Source organism: Cervus elaphus, chromosome 22 (genome assembly GCF_910594005.1).
Source record: "Cervus elaphus chromosome 22, mCerEla1.1, whole genome shotgun sequence".
NCBI lineage: Eukaryota > Metazoa > Chordata > Mammalia > Artiodactyla > Cervidae > Cervus > Cervus elaphus.
Window position 1 is genome coordinate 27,821,651 of NC_057836.1, and position 21,657 is coordinate 27,843,307.

At 37.0% G+C, this 21,657-nt stretch overlaps 1 protein-coding gene across 1 annotated transcript in view; it reads left to right on the forward strand.

Annotated features, from left to right (window-relative positions):
* The window catches only part of PIK3C2G (phosphatidylinositol-4-phosphate 3-kinase catalytic subunit type 2 gamma), a 410,949-nt gene that overhangs the window by 80,976 nt on the left and 308,316 nt on the right, over positions 1-21,657 (forward strand). Inside the window, exons 9-11 of the mRNA XM_043882432.1 lie at positions 6,532-6,654; positions 11,833-11,866; positions 19,219-19,417. Of these exons, the coding sequence (XP_043738367.1) occupies positions 6,532-6,654; positions 11,833-11,866; positions 19,219-19,417 (356 nt within the window). The remainder of the gene's footprint in view (positions 1-6,531; positions 6,655-11,832; positions 11,867-19,218; positions 19,418-21,657) is intronic.

Genomic DNA, 21,657 nt, shown 5'->3' on the forward strand with positions numbered 1-21,657 from the left:
TAATGACTTAGAACTCTTTCTGTATATTTCTGGCTTCAATTGGCAAATATTTTGTTAAGGCTATCTGCATCTGTGTTTATGAGAGACATCAGTCTGTGCTTTTCTTCTAATATTGTGGCTTGATTTTAACATTGAAATAATGCTAGCTTTATAAAATAAGTTAAGAAATGTTCCCTCTGGCTGACTGCATTCTGAAATAATTTGTGTAGATTTGGTTTTCTTTCTTTCTTAGATGTTTGATAAAATTTACCAACGAAACCATCTGTTTATAGAATTTTCCTTATGGGAAGGATTTATGATAAATTCAGTTTCTTCTAATTCAATAACATAGAATCATTCAAAGTTTAAAGTCATAAATTTCCCTCTAACTTTTAGTGGTATCCTATGAATTTTGATATGTTGGCCATCATCTCTTTAAATATGTCTCTCCCCCATTTTTATCTTTCCAGAACTCCAAATGCGTAAATGCCTCTGACAGGTTTGGATGGTGTGTACTGGTTTTTCTTCCCACTCATTTTCCTCTTTGTGTTTCGGTAGGATGGTTTCTCTTGATCTATCTTCAATTTCACTGATACTTTACTTCACTGTGTTCAATCTGATGCTCAGATTGATGTTTAATCAATTGAAAGAATTCTTCATCTCTAGTATCAAGTATATTCTTATATTTCTATGATTTCCACTTGCCTCTTGTACATCGTTTTCACTTCTCTGCTGAAATCCCCATCTGTTCATGCCTGTCGTCTACATTTTCCACTATGTCCTGTCCCATGCTAATCATAGTTACTTAAAAGTCCTTGTCTGATTGTTCTAACATCTGGGTCATTTATTAGTTTGGTTTTGTTAGTTGTTTCATCTACTGACAATGGATTGTTATATCTTGGTTTTTTGGTATAGATCCCAATATTGTATTGAGTCCTAAACATCCCATATTGAACAATACTAGAGACTGAGGTTAATTGTATTCATACCTGGATATGGGCAATGCTCTTCTGTTACGCTATTTGTATGTAGAGTTGGTAAATCTAGTCTGGATTTGAGCTTTGTGTTTCGTTCTTCCTATCATTATAGTCAGGGCACTTCAGACTTCAAATTCCCCTAATGGTTCGTTACCATCACCTATACAGATTTAGAACACCTGTAATACTAGAATCTTTTTCTCTGTTCTTCAGCTTTCAACAGCCCGTTTGCCAGGTCACAGAGACGATCTCTCTCAACACTACTGTCTCTCTCCTAGTGTACTCTGCTATTGTTTATTATTCAAAATAGACTCATTTTTGTATTAAAATAAAGGGAATTTTGAGGTAACGATCAACAACAGCCTTAGGCTGTGTTTTTGAATCTCAGGATTGGAACTGTCTGAGCATTTCTGCCTTATATTGGAACTTTCTGGCAGCCAAACTGTATCTTATATCTGCACTTAATCTTGTACAGGAGACAGTTTTCTGTCCTTCCTCTTGGTTCCTGACTTCGGACTGGTACCCATGTGAGATCCTGGACTCCATACTGGGTCCCCAGTCTTTTCCCCAGGAACAACAGGTTTTTGCTTCAACCATTCTCTCACCAGCAAAGGATCTTAACCCGTGTCCCACTTATCCCTGTGAGGCAGGCTGTTTGCTTTTTCTCCCTTCCTCCAAAGCAAGAGATTTTTGCCTGCACTCAGGATCACAGAGGATATCTGTCTCCTCTCGTATTATCATTTTTCTAGTATCATAAACCAGTAGCTTAGAGTTTCTGCTTCTTATCAGAGGAAGATCTACAGATATAGGGTTTCCCCTAGAAGGCCAATGAATGGACCTTCAGTTTCCTGCACCGTCTTCATTATTTCCCCTGAATAACTGGTAGGTGTCCAAGACGAGCTTACAAATGACTGCTAACTCTCCTTGTGTCTTGAACTCCCAGATTATTTCAGACTGACATGCTTGCTCACATCTAGCCTTTAAGAATCTGCTGAAATTTTGGCTGATTTATTCTTACCCTCGTATATAGTGGTCATTTCATTCTCCTGGGCTCTGCCAAAGGCCAAAGACATTTTTGTGCTCCATCTCCCCTTGGCAGGGCCTGCCACTCTTTGGAATTTAGTCTACTTGGTCACCTTTTGACCTCAAATCTCTAATGCAGTCAGGAAAAATTATTTCTTTGTATACTGTCTGCCTTTTTCTATTTCAACAGTGGGTCCAAAGCTCTACATTTTAAGCTGAAATGAAACTCCAGAGACAATTTTTAATCTTTAAGGAGCAATTTATAATAGCACTAACCGCTGAACCTGGAATAAAAATGATTCTAAATTCTCAATTTGTCTCCTGAATTTGATAATTAATTGAATTTGATAATTTTTAGTATGTAAACAGAAATAGAAATTAATTAAGATTTATTTTAAAAATCCTGGAAAACAGCAAGCTGTTTAAACACATTATTGCTTTGGTCTCCCTCATAGCTAAATTAAGGGAATGGGGTCAGGGACATGAAACTTAGGCTCTTAGTTTAGTTTTGTTTTCAAAAAAGATGGGGAGGAAAGTTTATCACCAATCTTCTGCAGTGTTCAAAATACATTACAAATATGCTTAATCTCTAAAGTATTAGACTGGTGCTCCTTCAGAGTCTACATCAATTATTTCTAAGGTTAGAATATAGCACATAAAATAACATCACAGCAGTATTGTTAGTTTTCACTAATCCATAGAGTTAGAAAGACTTTACAGTAGGCTACTTCAAACTCCTATTTAACGCAAAAATTTCCTCTAAACATCCTGATTGCCTGCACACCTGTAACGTGGAAGAAGTCTCTACTCACAAGGCAGCCTACTCAATTTTGGGAAAAAATAATTCTTCCGAAATATCAAGCCAAAATGAGTTTCTCACACTGAGCCAAAATGAAATTCCCTAAATGTGCAATCGTTTGTTCTAATTTATCATTCCAGAACTTACTGTAAATCTAATCCCCTTTTTACTTGAAAGGTCATTGTATACTTGAAAGTGATTGTTTTTCCTTTTTCTTTTTTCCAAACTGAAACTTTCTAATACCTTCTATTATATTTCCTTTATGCCCATTAAACTGCAGGCTTATGGCTTATGTCTCAAAACTTTGTGTGCTCCAACTGTGACCCATACTTCCTCCTTCATCATCTAAATATTAAATGCTCTGAAATGTTATATACCCAGGTTTCCATTTTTATTTCCTCTATTTATATTTTCCTTCTGGACAATCAAATCCAATTTCTTTGTTGGGTATCACCTCTATGAAAATAACACTCAAATCTAAGCTTTGTTATCTCTTGAAATCAGGGACAAATTCTTCATGATGGATCACCCAAAGCCCTTGTGGTTTGGGGTCAGAAAAGTTTTGCATTTGCTTCTGCCTGAGTCCAAAATAGTAACAACACTGGCATTATTTTTAGCATATATTCCTGCTAAGGGTAGTGCAAATTAATACCCCATAGCTACACATAACAGTTCCTCAGGTAATCATTTTCCTTACGCAATGCCCAGGTTGACAGAGAATTCCTCAAATGTTCTCCTGGTCAGTAGGCACTGTTTTTTCCGCATTTTTGCAGGTGACAATCCAGTGTCAGGGATCTCAGTCCCAGGTCTGTCCCTTCTCCTACCTCAACCAATAGGTTTAGGTCTAAAATTTCAGCACTTGTCCCATTCTAAGCAGTAAACACCAGTATCTAAGTCCACTGACATTTTCCCAGGCTACTGACATATCCATGTTGAAGCTAATGCTCACCCTTTAAATTCCCTCATTAAATTTCTGTCATCCACAGATTTATCCTATGTTTGTTTTGGGCTAAACTTTGGATTTACATTTTTTCTTATGGTTCAGCTAATGTTTATATGTGTACACTGTGTGTGTGTGTGTAAGGTGTCCATGTGTACTCAGCCCTACAGCTGCAAGAGCTAGAACTCAGCTGCATTTTCCCAACATCCAGAGGCTGAGTCTATTTGGTTTCTCCATTGGCAACTCAAGTTCTGTGTATCAAAAATATACACACATCACAATTCCACCAAAACTTCATATTTTGCCATAACTCATGGCACTCTGTCTTGGTTTTCCAAATATGAAATTTTGAAAACATCTTCAATCCAATATCCCTGTTGCACTCAATCTAGTTAGTCACCAAGTTAATTCTACAATGGCAACATTTCATTTAACATATTCTAGTAATTGTGGTGACTCAAAAATGAAATATTTATCTTTCTGAATTTTTATGCAGATCAAATGAGATAAATAGATCAGACAAGAGGCACTACAAGACTACAATAACAGATGAAATAAATTAGTTATTGAGTGACCCAGTCAACCCAACATTTGCACTTTAACTAGTAATATTTCATGAATTTCAACAAATTCACATGTATCTCATAACTACCAAGAATGTACAAATGAAAAGCAAATTCATTCACTCAGAACCTAATACACATCTCTCTCATAGTTTTAATATTTCTTAATTTTTATCTTATTAGTTACCTGGGCATGAACAGTGTCTGATTTCTCTTATAAACCAAAAAATCTCTTTGAGTGGATAAAAATGAACTAATTAAAAATGAACTAACTAAAATTTAGCCCACATTCTTTGCCAAGGACTTTTCCAATTTTGCCTTATTTAACCTTAATAATAATTGTGTGTTGTGTGTTAGTTACTCAGCCATGTCTGACTCTTTGCGACTCCATGGACTGTAGCCCACCAGGCTCCTTTGTTCATGGGATTCTCCAGGCAAGAATACTGGAGTGGGTTGCCATTTCTTCTCCAGATAATAAAAATTAATTATTATTTAATAATCATAATAAGTAATTACTATTGTTCCAATTCTACAGATGAGGGACTTCAGATCCACGGAAGTTAAATAATTTTGATAATGGCCATAAGTAGAATAGGACAGAATCAGGATTTTATCACATGTAACCCTATTGCAGAGCTGGAAATAGAATTTATTATTTCTTTCAGAAGAGTATATTCATATCATATTAATAGTTGGATTGCTCTCTTTGGGAAAAATTTGGTGTGTTAAGTCCAGTGTCAAATGTGATACTCAACACTAACCTCAGTTCAGATTATATACATTTGCTGAGCTCTAACTTTCTGGTTCTGGAGAGTACATATCTTCCAATTTAATAATAAAGTAGCTCTTCTGGCAGCCACATCAGTGTGGACTCATTTATTTCACACATAAATAAAATAACTGAGCTTTTTCCACATGCATTAGTAATAAATTTTTCTTCCCATGTTATAACTGAGTAGTTATATTTTCTTAATCTGTGAAGACTTAAGATCCAAGAACCCAATTAAGTTCATTTTTTTGTTTGTTTTGTTTTGTTTTGTTTTTAGCTCACTAATCAAGTCTGTTGACAATTTTGGAGTCCTGATTGTCTCTTTCATTGTATTAATTAGCCATTCTTTCTAGGTTTTTGTCAACAGTTTTCAATGTTTATAAAATCATTATAAAAGGTACTGGAGATATATTAAAAAGCTTTGTTCTTCCACAAAAGACACAAAATGATATTCTTAATATAATACCCACTTTTTTGTCTTTATATTGATAATATTTTGATAAGAAAATGATCTAGAATAAGTAGAGTTAAAATCTTTTGTATTATGAATTCATATCTTTGTGTGAAAAAAAATTTTTCCATCTCTCTTGAAATAAACTCCATTGAAATTCTCCATTGGAATGACTGTGATTCTAGACTTGATAGAGCTAATGTGTTTTGAAAAGCCAACTTTATTAGTGATATAGATAAAATACATTAAAATATTATAGAGTTAAAAATGATTAGCAAAGGATTAAAGAAAAAAAGATTTCTCAATAATTACTGATAAAAAATAAAAAAGAATAAGGTCAAAATAGGGCAGTTTTTTTTTTTAATGAAAGCTAAGTTTAAGAACATGTGAAACCTTAGAAATTAAAAAAAAAAAAATAAAAGCTCTTAGAACTGTGACACAAAATCTGTGTATAACTATCTTAAGCAGAGACAGTAATTTTGATTTTAAGAATATTTGGGCATTTCTGTGGACTGTACTTGTCATCAGTGATTTTATTTTTGAAACATCATAAGCTTAAAATACAGTATAATCAAATGATTACCTAACACCCCCAGTACCAAACTTCATTGTCCCACGTTTGTTCTGAACTCTGATTTTTAATAATTTTGCCTTTGTGTACAGTGCTTACAAAAATAAATGTATTCTGCACTCTACACAGATCTGCTATAACTTGTCTGGTTTTCCAAGTATTTTGCAGGAACCAGAGACTTTCAGTCTCTCTCTCTGTCTCTGTCTCTTCTCTCGCCCATTTTATATCAGATAATGTTAGAGTTGATATATATCAACTAGGACTGATAGTCTTAGTTTTCAGCATTCACTCAATGCAAATCATGCTTAGATCACAGGGTAACCAGTCCTGAGACTCTTTTGCATGGAAACAATCATTTTTTATTCCGTTTCCTCTTCCTAGGTAGAGAGGTAGTTTAAATATATATTAGTGTCCTCTTGATTTCAATAAACTAAAAGGTATCAATCTTTTCATCTACAGCAAAATGTGGATAATGTTATCGAAGAAGTGAAAAATATATGCAGTGTCCTGGGATGTGTGGAGACCAAACAAATTACAGATGCTGTAAATGAACTAAATCTTATTCTTCAGAGAAAAGCAAAGGTAAATACACTCATTTATTACACAACAATTATTTTAAACCTGAGTTCAATAATTAATTAAGGAGAGTGAAAGACTTCTGATTGACTGGTACATACGTATGTGTGTGTGTGTGTATGTGTGTGCATGTGTTGCTGTTCATATATATTTCAATCATTTGGGGGTAATGAAAACCTAATTCTATTATACCAAAATGGTTTAATTAAAAGGAAATTTCTTATACCTTCAAAGTGGAACTACAATATAACCTTCAAATGAGACTGAAATCTACCCTACAGTCCTACCTAGATGAATGTGCTTATATAATAATATTCACAGGCAAGTGTTTGTATAGACTATTAATGGCTCTCATGCACACCAGTGTATGCAAAGGCAGGCATCCATGCTTCCTTGGACAAGCATTTATGCAGGAAAGAAGAGATCAGTTTTTGTGATTTTTTTTGTTGAAGCACACTGCTTCAATGATCTCACATTCTATAATGATTTCCTGGTTTTTCCATTTATAAAAATGAGCGCTATATGATTTTTTTTTTAATCTCAGAAATCTGATGTAGATTATATGTGATTATTGCCTAAGAAAAAGATTAGAACATCTGGTTACAATGAATTGTTCAGTCTTGTTACTAGGTTAGCAAGTGATAAAGTCAAAAAGATATGATACTGCTGATGATAATAACTAATACTTGATAGTGAATTGCAATAGTATCTTCACTTATATATTACTTCATTTCATTTAATTTTTATTTTATTTCAATTAATCCTCATAGCAATACTTTGAAGCTGATATTTTACTGTTTATTTTAGTATTAAAATCTGATGCTTAGAGTGCTGTGTATAGAGAATTAATAAGCAGCAAAATAGAAATGTGAGCTCAGGCCTGTAAACACACTTCAGTACATATGAAACTTCATAAAAGAGAGTGACTGCAAGCACTCCTTATCTGTATGGATAGGAAGAGCATAGATTCTATTACCTTGAATGCCCCAGTCTTGAAATTTCAAAAAGACTGATTTACAAAGTTGACAATTATACTAATATATATAAATTGTCATACTTATTGTTTCAAATAGGTGACTTGGTAAAAAGCAGTAATTTCTTAGTATTGGACATTCTATGTCTTTTTTTTCCCCTCAAGCTCAATTGCTTTACAATGTTGTGTTAGTTTGTGCTATACAAGGAAGTGAATCAGCTATGTGTATACATGTTCACTGAATCAGCTATATGTATACATATGTCTCCTCCCTCCTGAGTCTCCCTCCTACTCTCCCATCTCACCCTTTTAAGTCATCACAGAGCACCAAGCTGAGCGCCCTATGATATGCAGCAGCTTCTCACTAGCTATTTACACATGGTAGTGTATATCTGTCAATGCTACTCTCTCAATTCATCTCCTCCTCTCCTTCACAATCACCCACCCCTGCCCCAATCCATAAGTCCGTTCTCTACACTTATGTCTCTATTCCTGCCCTGCAAATAGGTTCATCAGTACCATTTTTCTTGATTCCATGTGCTTAGTTGCTCAGTCATGTCCGACTCTTTGCGACCCCGTGGACTGTAGCCCAGCAGGCTGCTCTGTCCGTGGCAATTCTCCAGGCAAGAATACTGGAATGGGTTCCCATGCCTTCCTCCAGAGGATTCTCCCAACTCAGGGATGGAATCCAGGTCTTCCACATTGCAGGATGATTCTTTACCATCTGAGCAACCAAGGAAGCCCAAGAATACTGGAGTGGGTAGCTAATCCCTTCTCCAGGGGATCTTCCCAACCCAGGAATCGAACTGGGGTCTCCTGAATTGCAGGCGTCTTCTTTACCAGCTGAGCTACCAGGGAAGCCTGGTAGACTTCTTACATACGTGTTAATATATGGTATTTGTTTTTGCCCCTATGTCTTATAATAAATAATTACAATTGTGTTTTTTGCAATCATATGTAATACATCCAGAATTGTAAATACCCTATTTGCATTACATGAACAGTGACAGTCACGACTGAGGAGCAAAGTTGTCATACCAACAAAAGATTTTATAACAGCTAAAGTTAACTTACGATAACAATCGAGAGTTAACTTGCAACAAGTTATTCATTTCTCTTGGATTACCACGTTTTGGAGATAATACGAATACCTAGAGCTGGTAACAAAATACAAAAAGCATAGGGTCATGCAGAGATGATTTGAATTTGAGATCTGCCACTTTCCAGGTGAATATACTTTGGAAAACTAATTAATTTCTCTAAGTTTCAATTTTCCTCATCTCTAAAACAGAAAAAGAAAACAGAATTTGCAGGGTTCTTGTATCACAAATAACATTAACAAATGGGCCAGATGATAGTGCATTTTGAGTGGCTCAGCAGTAAAGAATCTGTCTGCAATGGAGACCGCCTACAATGCAGGAGATGAAGGTTCAATCCCTGGGTTGGGAAGATCCCCTGGAGAAAGAAATGGCAAACCAGTCCAGCATTCTTGCCTAGGAAAACTGATGGACAGAGGAGTGTGGCGGGCTACAGTCCATGAGGTCACAAACAGACACAATCTAGCAAGTAAACCACTACCACCCATTATTATTAGTGGAAGTAGTAGAGATGATGCTGTAGTAGTTTTTTATAATCTTCCTCATGAGGCCAAGATGAAGAGTTTAATTCACCCAAGTACCACTAAGTACTGTCTTATCTCTGGACCATTGGTTATAGCCAACCTCATGGCAAATGCTAGAGTAGGAGACCAGATACATGAATGTGGACACATGTCTTCCCATCTGTTAAGACCACTTGGCTGTTCTTCAGTTTTTATGTCCTGCTCTCAGGAAATCAGTAGAAACAAACAAATGATCAAAGAAGGAGGAAAATCCAATTTTAGGATGAAGCACTTCAAATGCTGTTAAAGTAGCACTTTAACCAAAAACAAAAAAAAAAGCTTTTTAAAGAAAAAGCTTTCTTTAAACATTCATTTTCCGAAACTCCCTAGATAAAAAAAAAAATGACAGTTTTCTCAAAAATATCAAACTTTCAGCATATCTGAAGCAAAAGAATCCTTCAAGGAGAAACAAAGTATTTCCTAGGAAAATATGGACAATTAACAATAATCAAGAGAAGCCTGTATCATATTTCACATTTCTTCTATACTTATGAGCACTAAATTGTATGTGACTATTCATGCATAGAAATGAAGAAAATAATTGACATTTACCAGTTTTATTTCATATATGTCAAGAGTCAAAATAAATAGTTGAATATGCCCAAGTAAACAGATTTTGCTTGAGTACATTTTGAAAATTAACTTATTCAACATCACTCAGATATTTTGTCTATCCATTTTCTCAATGTATCTTAATTATAAGCCCACCTATATAAGAGAATCAGCACAAGTAGTAAGTATATTTTACATTATTTCTGTAGTAACCAACTATGGCTAATAATGCCAAAGTAATTCAATCTATCCACCCACCATAAACCTAAAACTAAAGAAACACTGAGAAATATGTCTTCTGCCAACAAACTCAAATTTCAGAAGCTGTCCTTTTTCTTGGCTGCATTTTTAGGTCAACTAGCAAAACACTATTTCCTGCCATACCGGGAAGTAATTGTTTACTAAATGTAAGTTTTGGCAAAATGAAGAATTATATCACGAATGCAGTTATACTCCATCTATACTTCATGCTCCCACCTAGCACTGGAAACAATTTTCCATTCTTTAGAATTATATTCCAGAAGCTCACATAATATATTTCCATTAAATACGCAATAAACAAACTACAGATAAAAAATACAGTCTTACACACTGTGCTGTAGGTGGGTGTCATGGTGATTTTAAAATACAAGTTTACATTTCTGAATAAACTGAATTCTAGTTAAGTCATGGTGACGTGTTTAACAATCTCACCCACAAAGCTGGGGTAAAGATCTCATGTGTTCAGCTTAGTAGTTGAATCTATGCTCAGATGACCTATTTTACCTAAGAGAAATGCTTCTGAGAAGGTTCATGTGAATGATACTCTTCAATGAAAAGTTACATAAATGTTTAATTACATTCTAAACATGACAGAAGACTTTTCTCTCTAAAAGGAATACTCTAGCAAGTTCCTTGTTACAGGAAAACAATTATTCCCTAGTTTGTTTGTTTGAGAAATCAAGCTTTTCATTAATTGGATTTCCTTCAAAGCAAACTTGTCAAAGCAAAATTTCAAAAAAAATTTAGCGTCAATTAAAATGGATCTTGTTAGAAAACTGAATTTGCTTTTGGACTCAAATGTAACTTTTAGTGAATCTGTGAATCACCTACCTTATATAGTTTTCATGATAATGAAGTTATAGCCAGTACATTCTAAACCACTAAAGTAACTCCAGGTGTACAATAAACATAAACAAACAAGCAAATAAAAATCACCATGCTAATGGATACAAACTTAAATGATAATGAAAAACACAAATTTCAGATAGTATTTTTTTAAAAATTCAGGATACAACCTCAAGTGTTTGACTACCAGTTTCTCTTTTTAATCCTACAAAATAAAGAAATGAAACTATACAGTGAATCTGTATGATTTTTTTAAGCCTGTATCTAAGTGACTGTTAAAATAAGAACTGAACACACTAAACAGAGAAAATGACAAATCTTTTATACTAAAATATCAGTCTCCGTTGTGGAAGGGGGATTGGATTTTGGGACCATCTGTCGATGTGTGCTGAGTTGCTTCAGTCATGTCCGACCCTATGGACTGTAGCCCGCCAGGCTCCTTTGTCCATGGGATTCTCCAAGAAAGAAACTGGAGTGGGTTGCCATACTCTCATCCAGGGGATCTTCCCCACCCATGGATCAAACCTGGGTCTCCTGCATTGCAGGCAGATTTTTTTACTGTCTGAACCATTAGAAGCTGTTTTGCCACCAGGCAATATCTGCAGAACTGTTCAAATAATACTAAGAAACCTGAGTTTATGCTAGAAATTTTTTTACTTGAATCAAATAACAAAGATTGCTGATTATGACAGTTAGAAGACCTTTCTTTCATCTTACAATTTAGATTCCCTGTTTAATAAGTAATATTGATATATATGACACCAAGAAATGCATTTTCTTTTTATCATGGCAGAGAAATTTATGTATGTAGATTGTGGACATTATTGGTTTGGTTTTCCAAATTTGTTTTCCGAATAACAAGTGTATCTTTGGACCTATTTTTCTTTTTCAGAATCTTCATCAAAATTCAGACACTTCAGCAAAAGGTAAAACATATGTGCATCCAAATATTTTTTAAATAAACAATTTCTAAAGCCAAAAATAATTTAATTTTTCCAAATATGGTGATAACACACACAAAAAATATTTTTGAGGGAAAAAACTTTTGCTAAAACTCTTTTTATTGACGGTAGTAATTATTCTGCAAGTGAATAAAAATCCACTGCCTTTGAGCCTGAGATTTTTTAAAAAATAAAGTCAAGAAAGCTATAAAAATAAAAGGAATTCTGAAAATGCCCTTATTATCATTCTAAGAAAAAATAAAATTTTATTTAACTAATGATATTCTGATGTAGGAGAAGTCAGAAATGTAGCAGATGTCTTTCTTCAAGGTCATTAATTTCCATTTTAAAATCAAGCTCTATTTGAAACACCAACTTAATGTATCAGGCAGGAGGATTTGGTTCTGAAATATTTAAGTGTTTGCAGAAGCTCTGAGCCTACAAAACTGTAAGCCACAGGAGGACTGGGCCTCTGTTGAAAAGGGTAGATAGTGTGGTGTGCAGCAGTGAGTCTGGCTTCTGGAATCAGGCAGAACTGGTTTTGAATTCCAACTGCCCATTTTTTGACTCTGATGGTAAAGAATGAAACTCTCTGATCCTCAGTTTTCCTAATATGAATAAAGGATAGGACAGTGTGTAAAGTGCAGGGTGTGGTCAAGATTGCTCTTGTTTGCACTGGCAGATCGTATTTGGCTTATGAACACTTCTGAGTATCTTAAAGGAAATAATCTGACTCACAGATGTTCAACTAACACTGTCAAAGGCGACAGTGAAGCAAAACAATAACTCTGACCTGCCCTCCATACCCTTAGTGGTTTTCAGTAGAAAGTTATGCATAGCAGGATATCCTGTCAACTCTAGTTCCCACCACTTAAAAGAAGATACAGTAAGTCCCCTACACACGAACCTTCAAGTTGCGAACTTTGAAAGATGCAAACGTGTGTTCAGGCATGAGTGAAACTGCAGCTTGCCCTCCGTCTCCTACTGCTCATGATTCTTCAGCTCCACTATCTCCCACCTCCTCCTCTCCATCTCCAGTCAGTAACTCTTCTCACCTGTCCACTTGACGTCAGTCTCTGTACACCAGCAGTTGGACTGTACTACTGTACTTTTCAAGGCACTGTACTATCAGATTAAAAATGTTCTTGTTTGCTTTTTATATGTTATTTGTGTGAAAAGTATTATAAATCTATTACAGTACAGAACTATATAGCTGATTGTGTTAGCTGGGTACCTAGGCTAACTTTGTTGGACTTACAAACAAATTGGACTTACAAATGCACTCTCAGAACTGAACTCATTCATATATAGAGGACTTACTGTATTCAATACATAGGAAGAACTCCCCCACTTCACATCACAGAGGAAAACAGGATAGCAAAGGGTAAGGGCAAAAAACCTGTGCTAGTGCAAAAATCCCTATTCCAAGCATTCACATAATAAAACTCCAGAGCACCACCAAGGAAGGGAAGAGATAGACACCCCCTAACAATCTCCCTAGCACAGAGTACAAGAAAAAGAACGAGGAATGAATAAGCCAGAGTTATGCCTATATGAAACTGGCCTTTTCTTCCTTTCTATTAGGAAGGAATGTTGGAATAAACTCCTCTCATCCTATGTTCTTCAGGGGTCAGGATATGAGAGTCCACAAAACTGCAAGAAATGTTCCCAGGGATTTATAATCCACGCTAAGTCATCACAGAAAAGGAATTAATTCTGGATTAAAAATTCTCCATCTGCAGCTCTCATAAACTTTTCATAAATCATATTTCTCATTCTACAAGATAAATATATTTTTCTAGTATTTTATTAAGTAGAAACACCTCACAGTAGTTTAAAAAGCAGAAAGGAAGAGTGCTGAAATGACAGCAAAATGAAATGAACATTTGCCAGTACATGCATGCAGTTGCTTTCTATTTCAGTACTCTGAAATAAAAGTCTAGAACCCTCTTTACACAAAATGTTGATCTAACAATAAGCCACTATTATTGATGATTCTGATTCTCATACTTAATATTCTTATGGATTCTCTGCAATATACTTTGAGCTAAGAGATCTGATCATACCTGTGCTCTACACCAGCATTCATTAAATCTGGCATGTTGCCTGTTTGTGTAAACAAAGTTTATTTGGAACATGAAAAACAAACCAGATTTTAATACAGATTATGTTTGCAAGGAAAACACAGACTTCACTGAACAGAAGTACAGAAAGTGACAAAGAGCAACAACACAGAGGCTATTTTCCATTCAAAAGTACATTAGAATAAAGTCATGTACTCTTACTCCTTCATTTCCATAAAAAGGCAAACAAAACATTCTAATTAATGCATTTTAATCACCTATATATTGACATTGCTTATTTCCTGTTACTACAAGTCTTTTCTCATTGCAATCAGGTACAATAAACATTTTCCCATATTTCACCAATCTCTATCCTACCTTAAAGAAGCAAATTCTAACCTAGAACTGTATTTCTGCAAAAAAGTAAAAAGTGGAGCTTGAGTAATTAGCCCAATAATTAAGATTCTCTAAAATATGTGCTGGGGCTTGAATTAATGAGATCTCATCTAATTCAACTTTATGGTTTATTTTAACATGCATTCAATTGCACAAGATTGGGAATCATTAACAAGAAGTCTGTACTTCCTGCTTCAGAATACAATTTGGAGACCAGAGAAACAAGATGTTTTTATAAATTTATAATTCTCTGCCTCCTGTTGTTCAGGAGAAACCCTGTTGGTTAGCCTCCAGAGTTTGATGAGGCCTCTTTAAAGACTATTTTTATGAGCCTTTCCTCTTCTGTTTCATTAATTGCTACTGCTGATTTCTCAGAGAATTTTAATTAGAGCTCTTTCACTCTGCTTGTCACCTCAGGCTGTTTCAACAAAGGGCACAATTTTAGAAACACAGCAAGTGAGTAGAACTTGGCCATCTCATAAATTTTGTACAAATTTATGAATAACTAAGTGAATAATAGCATGTGTTGGACAACAACAACAAAATGTTTAATTACTGGCAGAGCTGCTGAGGGACAGGATGTGGAAGAAGCTCCTTGCAGAAGCTGGCCTCTTTCCTGGGCAATGGAACACGGCATACATACTATTGGAGGAAGTGTCTAGCTCATTCTGTCAATTTCTTGAAACAACTAAGAACCAAAAGAATCTGCCCACAATGCAGGAGACCCCAGTTGGATTCCTGGGTTGGGAAAGACACCCTGGGGGAGGGCACAGCAACGCACTCCAGTAATCTTCACTGGAGAATCCCCATGGACAGAGGTATCTGGTGGGCTACAATCCATGGGGTTGGAAGGAGTTCTTTCTCTACAGCTGAGCAACGAAGCACAGCACAGAGGAACCAAAAAGCAATTTCCGTTTTGGAAACTACTTATGAGAAAGTGCATGTGTCTCAAAAAAACAATAATAGTGTGTGATGTGACTCCACACTGAATACGCTTATGCCAAATTTGTGACTTGTTCTACTTGTTCCACTCATCATCTTTTTATCTTTATTATTATTATTATTATTATTATTGGTCAAACTGCACGGTTGATAGGATCTTAGCTCTAATCTCACCTACTGCAGTTTAAGTGTCCAGATTCTTAACTACTGGGCCACCCGGGAACCCCACCCCCACACTTGGCCCCTTTCATAATCTTAATGGACATTTCTTTTTCTACAACTCAAAATATAAAAACCTTTAAAATATGGTACAGTGTGTGGATCACAATAAACTGTGGAAAATTCTGAAAGAGATGGGAATACCAGACCACCTGACCTGCCTCTTGAGAAACCTGTATGCAGGTCAGGAAGCAACAGTTAGAACTGAACATGGAACAACAGACTGGTTCCAAATAAGAAAAGGAGTACATCAAGGCTGTATATTGTCACCCTGCTTATTTAACTTATATGCAGAGTACATCATGAGAAATGCTGGGCTGGAAGAAGCACAAGCTGGAATCAAGATTGCCGGGAGAAGTATCAATAACCTCAGATATGCAGATGACACCACCCTTATGGCAGAGAGTGAAGAGGAACTAAAAAGCCTCTTGAAGAAAGTGAAAGAGGAGAGTGAAAAAGTTGGCTTAAAGCTTAACATTCAGAAAACTAAGATCATGGCATCTGGTCCCATCACCTCATGGGAAATAGATGGGGAGACAGTGGAAACAGTGTCAGACTTCATTTTTGGGGGCTCCAAAATCACTGTGGATGGTGACTGCAGCCATGAAATTAAAAGATGCTTACTCCTTGGAAGGAAAGTTATGACCAATCTAGATAGCATATTAAAAAGCAGACATTACTTTACCAACAAAGGTCCATCTAGTCAAGGCTATGGTTTTTCCAGTGGTCATGTATGGATGTGAGAGTTGGACTGTGAAGAAAGCTGTGCGCCGAAAAATTGATGCTTTTGAACTGTGGTGTTGGAGAAGACTCTTGAGAGTCCCTTGGACTGCAAGGAGATCCATCCAGTCCATCCTAAAGGAGATCAGTCCTGGGTGTTCATTGGAAGGACTGATGCTGAAGCTGAAACTCCAGTACTTTGACCACCTCATTCGAAGAGTTGACTCATTGGAAAAGACCCTGATGCTGGGAGGGATTGAGGGCAGGAGGAGAAGAGGGCGACAGAGGATGAGATGGCTGGATGGCATCACCGACTGGATGGGCATGAGTTTGAGTAAACTCCGGGAGTTGGTGATGGACAGGGAGGCCTGGTGTACTGTGATTCATGGGGTCGCAAAGAATCGGACACGACTGAGCGACTGAACTGAACTGAAGTAAAATAAAATGTTATGAGAATTTTTAAAAAATCACAGCAGATCTTGAGAACATAAGATCTGAGGATGCGCTTGTTCTGACAACGTCTCCTCAGCTGCCACGGGCTTGGCCACCTCGCTCTTCTGGGCTGTGGTCTTGGGGACTCACGGCTGCACATGACCCAGCCACCCGAGGAGTGGGAGAGGCGGGAGGGAGGAGGAGGAAGGAGCCCGCCCTGGACCTGGCATTCGGGACCCCATCTGGGACAGGTGAGCACCACCAACCCTGCTCAACCAGTGGACTAAGAACCTGCAATCCGGAGAGCGAGAACAGGCATTCAGGCCGGACCACTCCAAAGCTAAGGCCACACAGCCCTATTCTGCAATTGACACTCCCAGTACCACGTGGACGCCTCGCTTGAAAAGGCCCGCACTCTGACCGCAGAGTCGCGAACCAAAACTAACTGGTGTCCGACTGGCAAGCTTGGGGTTGAAATGGAGGGAAATTGTCCATCGGTCTGTCCCTCGCACTACAGAAACCTCAGTCATCATCTGCGAACACCTGCCAGGCGTCTGTAAACTTAGCTCAGCCCTGCTGGGGAAAGGCTGCCAGTCGAGGCCGACCAGCTCCTGTCTCGGCCCTTTTCCTCCGGGAAATGGAGGCTGTACGGTAACCCGAGACGGAAGTCGGATGGAGGCTGACTTCTGGAGCAGCAATGGGCGGAGGCCTAGCATCAGGAGGAAGGGGAGAGAACCTCCTGCCTTTACCCACACAAGCTGGCTCCGCCCATCCCTCCGCCAGGGCTCCATCACGTTCTCCGTGGTCCCACCCAGGAGACGAGGATTACTACAGATGCTTAGGAGCATGGGCTTCAGGCCTCCGGACAAGGTGTCTCCCTCCCAAGTACCGCCTGGAGGGCCGGCTCTCCTCCGGGAGGCTCTTCTCCAAAGCCCGGCGTCCAGTCCCCACGTGGGAACCGCCTCCAAGAACACTGTTTCTCCCCTCTGTCTTCCCCACACTGGCGGCACTGCCTTTTCACTTAATTTCTCCAGAACAAGGCGGCCGAAAAGTAGAAATATCTGAAATTCGGCATTTCCGTACATAATTCTGGCCCAGGCATTTCCGTACATATTTCTGGCCCAGGATGGATAGAGGAACGCATGGTTTTCTGCCTCACTCTCGTCTACCAAGACCCACCTGTGGAATTTAAGGAGACCTTTTGGGGGGATTGGACAAAGGCCCGAAGTACCGAGGGGTCTTGATCACGACCCCAGGAGCCTTGCGACCCCTGACCTTCGAGACTTGTCAGCAAAGTCAGGCATGCGTGACTCAGAGGAGTAGAAGGGCTCCATTCATAACACTTCATATTACACTTATCTCTTAAAACCCTTTGTCACTTAAATATTTGTCCATTAAAGAGTTTCCTCTTCTAGGTAAAAAAGGAATAATTTTTAAAATACAATTTTTTACACGAGATTATTCACCTAACTTCTGAAACAACATAGTTGAATATTAAAAATAATTGCAGGTCATGAGCATCTTACGATTTTCGATGCATTGACTACTGCATACCAAATGTCAGCAGTGAGTGTTATTCACCTGCCCTGTTAAGGGTCTGACAGTGAATCCTACCCGAGGATGACATTCGTCATCCTCGGGTTTCTCCATCCTAATGGCGCCAGATTCGTATCAAAGTCCACCAGTTCTGCCTAGTCTATTTCATCAGCCTCTTCTGCTCCCTCCCACTCAGGTTGGAGTTTGTCCAGCAAAGAGGGTTTAACGAGAGGGAGAATACCATTCTCAGAAAAATTTACCTTAAATTTAATGATCAGGGGACGCTTTTCATGTGCTCTAAGGTAAATTGACATGACATCTAGCAGACATTTCAAAACCATTGGTCCCTGTACTTAGTCATTTTTCTTCATTTTTTTCTTCATTTTTTTCTTCCTTCACGACAAGTCACTTTTAGGATAATCAATAGACTCCCTACAAATAACTAATGGTAACCCCAGCAAGGCTTCGATTTTGAAGAAATATACTAAATGTCATAAATCTTTTTTCTAAACTTACCTCAGATCCCAGCCATGTACTAGCACTCTTTTTATGGCACCATAATGTGTATGATTAGTGTTCAGTTAATGGCGTACATAGCATAATCAAACTTATTATAATTAATTCCTTAGATGGAGTTTGTTTAAAGTAGGGATAAACCACACAGAAAACATGTCCCTTGTCTGAACATTAATTCTAAACAATAATAATCTAGGCCAAAAATTTTGTGAATTATAGTTGAGCAGAATGCCAAATTGATAACCCAGAATTATGATTTGTGATTAAAGGCTGCGCTTCCCAAATTTATGCAATTGAAGAAATGAAAGCTTATTAATTACACTATAGCAGCTACCCCAGGCTGCATACAGAGGCACAGATGGCTAATTGGCTTCAGTTGGTAGAGGGTCATTTTAATTCAATTTTCTTTAAATTTTGTTATAAAAAGTTTCAAAGCTGTAAAGAATGGTTTGTGATAAATATGACCCTTCACAGATGACCTAGTTTCTATCCCTCTCCCCGCCCTCTCCCCAGGTTTAATAGAGAAAGTGACAACTGAACTATCCACATCCATCTATCAGCTAATTGATATCCATTGCAGCAGCTTCTATGCAGATTTCCAGCCTCTACATGCACCTCTGTATAGAGTCTCCTGCGAAAATCTTGGGGTCCCTTCCCACCTTAGCTTCACAGTGTATGCAGCTCACAATATTCCAGAAACCTGGGTGCACAGGTGAGTAGTGATGCCTTTTCCACAAAAGGGTTAATTAGTTTTGTGTAGCTTCTAGTTGAATATAATTTGCCTTGTTCTTATTTGCAGAAGCAAGTATTTCATCTTGAAATTTAATCAGCATGGATGTATCCGTGTTCTTAAAATCATTCACACTTTTATTTCCAGTCCAGTGCACATTCCTTTTCTCTCAAGTCTTCTCCCATTCTCCTATTAAAAATAACTGCATGTTATCAGTATATCATAACAGAAACAGAAAATGCCCATCTTCACATAGTGATTGCCCTAAATTTTTCATATTTTATGTTTGAGTTTAAATGACTGATGCTAATTAACACAGGGTGAGAATGTGCACACACATACAAGGAGTTGGAGAATATTTAAAAATAGAAAGAAATCACTTTGATCCCTATCAAGTTGTGAGTGGTAAATATTTTGTAAGATTAGTACCTTGATAAAGTGAAAATTAGCCAAGAGTTACTTGAGTTACAATAGAAATTAACCACAATTATGCATGGAACATTGCCAGGTTTGAGGTTAATTCTGCTATGTACTATTTTCTTGAGTAACATAATTAGAGTAATATTATAATAATTAATTTAAATTCCTTACGGATTAAATCTGTAAGAGAATACTGATTAAATCAAATTAACGATGATAAGAGAATAGTAATTTTCTAATGGATTTATTGCGCCCACTGCACTTAGCATCTCAAAGAAAGGCTAAAAGAAACAGTTTTAGTTAAAAGAGAAATAACTTTTATCTTGGTCTGTATTTTTGCAAATGGAAACTGTGCAAAATTTATGAGTCAATTATAACGAAAATTTTACCTTTGTATGTAAAAAAGAAAAACAACTATCTATGTATCTCACATAAACATTCTTTAAAACCCATGGGATGTTCTTTTACACTTTTTCTTAATTTTATGAAGTATTTTAGGAGGATGATGTATAATGTAACAAACTGCTACTAGAATGTTTTCATAATTGTTAAACCTTTACTATATCCTTATTGATTCTAATTCACCTGGAAAAACCATGTAGCCAGATAAATACTGAGAAAGCTATATACATACAGCTTCTATTTATGCATGTGGAAAATTTAGTTTTGCTTATTTTTCTATTGTTTTGCTATTCTATTTTATTTATTTTGCTTCTAATCTTTATTATTTTTTCTTCTTTTAATTTTTATCTTTGTTCTTTGTTTTCTGGTTCCTTGAGTATAGATTTAGATTGTTTATTTGTGAACTTCTTTCATTTTTAATTTTTTAAATCTGTTTTTGAAATTTTTATTGCAGCATAGTTGATTTACAATGTTGTGTTAGTTTCTCCTGTAAAGTAAAGTGAATCGGTTATACATATACATGTATCCACTCTTATAGATTCTTTTCCCATAGAGGTCATTACAGAGTATTGAAAAGACTTCCCTGTGCTATATAGTAGGTCCTTATTAGTTGTCTACTTTATAAATAAATAGTAGTGTATATATATCAATCCCAATCTCCCAATTTATCCCTCCCCTTCCCCACTTCCCTGCCTGGTAACCATGTTTGTTTTCTGCATCTGTGACTCTATTTCTATTTTGTAAACAAGGTCATGTGTGTGTGTTAAGTCATTTCAGTTGTGTCTGACTCTTTGCAACCCTTTGGACTGTAGCCTGCCAGGCTTCTCTATCCACGGGATTTTCCAGGCAGTACTGGAGTAGGTTGCCTTGCCCTTCTCCATCCTTTTCCCGATGCAAGGATCAAACCCATATCTCTTAACATCTCCTGAACAGGCAGGTGAGTTCTTTACCACTAGTGCCACCTGGAAAGCCCAAATAAGGTCATTTGTACTTTTTTTTAGATTCCACTTATAAGTGATATCACACAATTTTTGTCTTTCTCCATCTAACTTTACTCAGTATGAAAATTTCTAAGTTCATTCATGTTGCTGCAAATGGCATTATTTTATTCTTTTTATGACTGAGTAATATTCCATTGTATACATGTATCACATCTTCTTTATCTGTTCCTCCATTGATGGACATTTAGGTTGCTTCCATGTCCTGGCTACTGTAAATAGTGCTGCAGTGAACATTGGGGTGCATGGTTTTCTCCAGATATATGCCCAGGAATGGGACTGCTGGATCATATGGTAGCTCTATTTTTAGTTTCTTAAGGAACCTACATACTGTTTTCCATAATGGCAATACCAATTTACGTTCTCACCAACAGTGTAGGAGAGTTCCCTTTCCTCTATGCC